This window comes from Bison bison, unplaced genomic scaffold (assembly GCF_000754665.1).
Source record: "Bison bison bison isolate TAMUID 2011002044 unplaced genomic scaffold, Bison_UMD1.0 scf7180017864236, whole genome shotgun sequence".
Taxonomy (NCBI): domain Eukaryota; kingdom Metazoa; phylum Chordata; class Mammalia; order Artiodactyla; family Bovidae; genus Bison; species Bison bison.
This window is the reverse complement of record NW_011494808.1, coordinates 130,338-136,933: the sequence shown is the minus strand read 5'-3', so window position 1 is coordinate 136,933 and position 6,596 is coordinate 130,338. Positions and strand designations below refer to the sequence as shown.

The following is a 6,596-nucleotide window of genomic DNA, read 5'->3' as shown; positions in this document are numbered from 1 at the left end:
TTGACTCATTGGAAAAGACTCTGATGCTGGGAGGGATAGGGGGCAGGAGGAGAAGGGGACGACAGAGGATGAGATGGCTGGATGGCATCGCTGACTCGATGGACATGAGTCTGAGTGAACTCCGGGAGTTGGTGATGGACAGGGAGGCCTGGCGTGCTGCGATTCATGGGGTCACAAAGAGTCAGACACAACTGAGCGACTGATCTGATCTGAAAGATGGCAGTGTTCAGATAAAAATAACTACTGCTGGATTAGTTCTGGGCACACTACAAGAACAAACATGTTTTATCTATTCATTCAATTTCTTGATTGCTCTACAACACAATGAAGTTACATTTCCAGATTCATAGATTGTAACTAAAATGACTAGTGGGAGGAAAATTGAAAGTTTTGATAACACCTGTTGATCCCTTACAGTGAAGCAATGACTCTGTCACATTTTAGCAAGTAAATGTAGTAGCACACATTGCCCCAGCTCTTAAGTATTTTGGTTTCCAGAAGAGAATTTCAAATAAGCTTCTGAGTTTCTATGAAAATTTTAATAAAACCATATAAAATAAAGAGATTTTTGTTATCCTGATCAAACACAAACTAGTCTTTGCTCATCTATATGCATATTTAGCAAACAGAGCAAATGTAAATCTTTGCAAGTTCCATTCAGTCTATAAATTTCTTACTGAAGAAAAGAAGAAGATCTAACTTGCCAAATGTACTGTCCACCTGGTACACAACACTGAAAGGGGTATGATTTGTTTTTCTGTGATATAAAGGTTTTCATAATGAAAATTCCAATCACTTTTAGTTTCCTCAAAATGTGCAGAAGCATTTAACAAGATTTTTTTTTTTTTACTTCACACCAAAGAAAGATATTGCTTCCTTAAACAAGTGTACAGGATGGTTGTACTCTTTGCTGGAGATATATTTATCTCAGAGATATATAATATTTCAACATAGAAGATATGTTGAAATATTTGTAGTGCAGTGCGTGTGTGTTCAATCATGGCTGACTCTTTGCGACCCCGTGGATGGTAGCCCACCAGGCTCCTCTGGCCATGGAATTCCTCAAGCAAGAATATTGAAGTGGGTTGCCATTTCCTCCTCCAGGGTATCTTCTTGACCCAGGGATCAGATCAGGGTCTCCTGCATTGGCAAGCAGATTCTTTTACCACCGAACCACCTGGGAAGCCCACGCTAAAATATTTACCTAATGTAAAATCTTATTTTTTAAAAGGCTGGACAAGAAGAAAATACTTCTCCAATGTTGAAATTCATGGAGGATAAGAATAGAGAAAAGAAAGCTCACAATGAAATGGAAATTTATATGCTGCTTTTCCAAAGCAATCTGATGATCTGTGAAGAGGCCTTCAGAATTCCAGAAGAGGATGTACTGACTACGCCTTGGGAGTTCTATGATTTGCATAGGTTGTGACAACAATTCATACACTGAAAAAATGACTCATACTTTTGGAAATAAAGACTGCTTTGGAACTCAAAAAATGTAACCAGCAATGGGTAAGCAAGTTAGGAAGGACTTCCTCAGTTCCTTTTTTAAAATGGCAACTTATATGAAATTCAAATTAGATTTCACCAACTAAGATTACTTCTATGCTTTAAGCCATGTTCCCTGAAAAATAAATATTTAACATCCAGTGTGCTTCGGAGTGCATAAAAATGATGGGCATTTGAGACATGGATAGCCTATGTGATGAATTTAAATATTCAAAAGAGCTGACTGACAGAGAGGTGGCCTATCAGACCAAGCCTGTAGCATCAAAGTGATTGAACATGTTTGGAGAGCTGCAAAATATTAATAGTTTTTCCAAGCCTGAAAACCTGCTTTATCTAGTAAAGAAAACCCTTAGTATCCTATGCTCGACTGCTTTTGTCGAGATACTTAGCATAATGCCATTACAATGAACTGATACAATTCAGTAAATCTGGGCTTGTTAAAACAAAGCTTCAAGTCAAAATGAATTTTACATTTGATTCTATTCCACTTTGCTACCACTTAAAAGAAGGATACCTTAAAGGCTGCAAGCAGTTCAGAAAAGTATAACTGGAGAATAAAACAAAAAATATGTGTGACTGTATTGTGGCACTGAAAGAAGCATGTCTGTTATTTTCATTAAATATGAGGGTATCTTTAATTATTCCTGTTACATTTTTATTCTTTCTCCTTTCTAAAAATCTTACATTTATGTATTTTAAGAAAATAGAAGATAGCCATGCAAAACTTAAATATCTAGTACAGGGCTTTTAAAAAGAGGTAAAGTAAATTGCTTGGAGAAGGCAATGGCACCCCACTCCAGTACTCTTGCCTGGAAAATCCCATGGACGGAGGAGCCTGGTAGGCTGCAGTCCATGGGGTCGCGAAGAATCGGACACGACTGAGCGACTTCACTTTCACTTTTCACTTTTCATGCATTGGAGAAGGAAATGGCAACCCACTCCAGTATTCTTGCCTGGAGAATCCCAGGGATGGCGGAGCCTGGTGGGCTGCCCTCTATGGGGTCTCACAGAGTCGGACACGACTGAAGTGACTTAGCAGCAGCAGCAGCAACAAAGTAAATTGCTGTATTATAGAATACATTATATTCTCATTATAAAGTATTGTTTTTGTTCATATATTGTTACTTTTAATTGGTTTTTCTATAAACTACTATTGATCAGCAATTAGTTCTATTGCTGTTTCACTTAAATAATAGCAATTTATATAACAACCTGGAGAAGGAAATGGCAATCCACCCCGGTACTCTTGCCTGGAAAATCCCATGGACAGAGAAGCCTGATAAGCTACAGTCCATGGGGTTGCAAAGAGTCAGACACAACTGAGTGACTTCACTTCACTTATATAACAAAAGTACACAATATAGAATAATATCAAATTTGAAATAAATACTGATTTTTTCTAAATATTTATGTGAAAATAATAATATATATAGTTGCTTGTTACATGTTAAATGATTATATTTCCTTTTTTTGTGTGTGTCTACACACAGTCTGATATATCTGTATTTTAATTGTCTGAGAAGTTACTCCCCTATGTATGCCTCCCCTTGGTATTCAAGCTGCATATAAGCCTGCCCAGGAGTTCATCATTTATTTGACCCAAAAGGAAAAGGGGTGAAGGTGGACAGACATCCTCTTCTGAAATCAGGAATATCCTCCAGTTGTTCCCAGTCTCATCCAGACCTACTTGATCTCAAAACAATACTCAGGAACCCTAGGGGTGGGGATAGTCTCAAGGTAAAATTTTAAACTTTATGTTGGAGCCCCTACAATGCAAGAGGAAGGAGTGGCCTGAAAGATGACAATGATGAATTAACACCATTTCAAACCAAGCATATGTGAGACAATCCAAAGTGAATAACCTAAATTAACTGATCAAATTAGGTACACTGTAATTTCTTCTTTTCAAATTTCCTACCACTAGGTACAATTTTTGTTAGTAAACAATATCAACAGTGATACAGAAGGAGTACAAACTTAAAACTGTCTTAGTTTTTTAAAATCTTATGAGTAAATTAAAACCATATTTGTTGACATCAGTTGCTTTGCAATGTGGCTTGGAACCTAAACTTCATTTTCTTACATATTGCCTTAGATTAACAAAGTTTTAAAGACACTAACCAGCTTTGTGCTGGTGTCCATCATCAACACTTCCAAACGCTTCTGGAAGTGGCTTGCAGTTAGGAGGCGCAAACCCCATCGAACAATGGCAATGGTTTAAATTGTTGCATACCTGGAATAATTAGAAAATAGAACAATTTTTATGTACAAAGTTGGTTTTCCGTAGAGACCAATAAATATTCTATACTTACTGAACAGAGAATTTATCTTAAATATATAAATTCAACAAATTGTCACAAATTTTACCTTGAAATTTCCTATATTGTAGAAAGTATATCTGGCTTCTGTTGCCAAATCATTTTTAAAAATTCTTTCAACTCTCCACACGACCAGACCAAGATATTATCAATCATCAATAACATGCCACTAATTATCATTTACTTCCTAACTTCACAGAAAAGTCTGGACACTAAATTAATGAACAAGACACTTCTAATGACCTTATTTACCAGTTCCTGCCTTTTCTCTGTAAAAATAAGATCATTTTGGTTAAATGGTAAACACAGTACCTATAGCATATCCAGCCCACATATTTACCAATCATTTTATATGTCCAGAATCATGTTAAATGTTTCTACATCTTCTCAGTATTTCTCAAGAAAGTAAGATTGAAGCTGTAAGTTATAGACTTAAATCACACCAAGCAGCATGAAGATGATAAAAAATTACTCAGAAGGTTTATTTAAATCTCCAAACTCTTGACTAAATTGTTCAAAGCATGTTACTTAAAATCACTGAAATTACTTAAATTACTTTATTTATTATTATTATTATTTTTTGCCTTACAATAGAACTTGTTTTAATGTTGCTAAGTCATGAATGATTCTTTTGCAACCCCATGGACTGTGGCCCTCCAGGATCCTCTGTCCGTGGGATTTCCCAGGCAAGAATACTAGAGTGGGTTGCCATTTCCTTCTCCTTAAATTACTTTAAAAATTGAAATTACTTACTCCTTTTGAATTACAATGAACAGCATTACTGCATATTGTAGTATTGATTTGGTATTTAACCTCTACACAGGAAAAGTTCAAACAATACTAAAACAAAGCAAAGAAATTGAAAAACAAATTCAGTCAAACTATCAAATTAGACTGTGCATATAGATAATACATGAGAAAAAAATCAAGGACTCATATTACCAACAATTGTCATAAAAATTCAAAACATAAAGTTATAATTGTCACAGCATTGAAATAAATATGAAATAAACTATGTGTGCCTTCATACTGTAAAAGTATAGTCATGTAAGAAGTTGAAAGTTTCATTTTCTTGCCATCTAGCACCAGAAGTCCTCTTAGAAAGAAAAATATCCAGAAAAATAATCTGGTTAGTCCTTTGAGTTTAATCATTATGTGAGGAGCATTTAAAAAATACCCTTGGCTGTACCTGACACCATTATATCAAGATCTCTGTGGGCAGAGTTTAGATGATTACCATGAGCAGTTAGGGCTGAGAAATTCCACATGGGAGGTTGAGATAATAAAATCACAGGTATGAGGAGCAAATGAGGCATGTTACTATTCCATGTGGAGGAAAAAATGAGGAGAAAAGCAAAGCACAGATAACAGGAAACTATATGAGGTAGTAGAATGATGAGAGACTCTCATGAGAGAGATGGCTAAATGGCCTTCTAAGAAAAGGAATGTTTAATGTGTACATTTATATTGCCCTAATTCATTGCATTAAATTATGTGACCTTTTCCAATTACTCAGAATTTTTCAATAAAATCAATAGTTTACAAAAGAGTTTTGTTCTTCGCTGAGTTTTTTTGGATCATAATAACAACAGGGTAGACAGAAAGAGGGGGATCAGAACTCAGAAATAGAGATTGGAGCTAATGTCATTTAGATTTCAAGAGGAGAGAGACCTCAGATCTTGTATGTATCTGTATGTTTTCTTTCTTTTAATTTTACACTATTGTATTGCTTTTGCCATATATCAACATGAATCCGCCACAGGTATACACATGTTCCCCATCCTGAACCCTCCTCACTCCTCCCTCCCCGTACCATCCCTCTGGGTCGTCCCAGTGCACCAGCCCCAAGCATCCAGTATCGTGCATCGAACCTGGACTGGCGACTCGTTTCATACATGATAGTATACATGTTTCAATGCCATTCTCCCAAATCTTCCCACCCTCTCCCTCTCCCACAGAGTCCAAAAGACTATTCTATACATCAGTGTCTCTTTTGCTGTCTCGTATACAGGGTTATTGTTACCATCTTTCTAAATTCCATATATATGCGTTAGTATACTGTATTGGTGTTTTTCTTTCTGGCTTACTTCACTCTATACAATAGGCTCCAGTTTCATCCACCTCATTAGAACTGATTCAAATGTATTCTTTTTAATGGCTGAGTAATACTCCATTGTGTATATGTACCACAGCTTTCTTATCCATTCATCTGCTGATGGACATCTAGGTTGCTTCCATGTCCTGGCTATTATAAACAGTGCTGCGATGAACATTGGGGTACTCATGTCTCTTTCAATTCTGGTTTCCTCAGTGTGTATGCCCAGCAGTGGGATTGCTGGATCATAAGGCAGTTCTATTTCCAGTTTTTTAAGGAATCTCCACACTGTTCTGCATAGTGGCTGCACTAGTTTGCATTCCCACCAACAGTGTAAGAGGGTTCCCTTTCTCCACACCCTCTCCAGCACTTATTATTTGTAGACTTTTGGATCACAGCCATTCTGACTGGTGTGAAATGGTACCTCATTGTGGTTTTGATTTGCATTTCTCTGATAATGAGTGATGTTGAACATCTTTTCAGGTGTTTGTTCGCTATCTGTATGTCTTCTTTGGAGAAATGTCTATTTAGTTCTTTGGCCCATTTTTTGACTGGGTCATTTATTTTTCTGGAATTGAGCTGTAGGAGTTGCTTGTATATTTTTGAGATTAGTTGTTTGTCAGTTGCTTCATTTGCTATTATTTTCTCCCATTCTGAAGGCTGTCATTTCACCT

At 36.5% G+C, this 6,596-nt stretch overlaps 1 protein-coding gene across 1 annotated transcript in view; it reads right to left on the bottom strand.

Moving 5' to 3' along the window:
• LOC104993253 (disintegrin and metalloproteinase domain-containing protein 5-like) overlaps positions 1–6,596 on the bottom strand; it is a 154,401-nt gene that overhangs the window by 37,572 nt on the left and 110,233 nt on the right. The window contains exons 17-18 of the mRNA XM_010846437.1: positions 4,581–4,667; positions 3,631–3,742 (exon numbers count right to left, since the gene is read on the bottom strand). Coding sequence (XP_010844739.1) covers positions 3,631–3,742; positions 4,581–4,667 — 199 coding nt within the window. The remainder of the gene's footprint in view (positions 1–3,630; positions 3,743–4,580; positions 4,668–6,596) is intronic.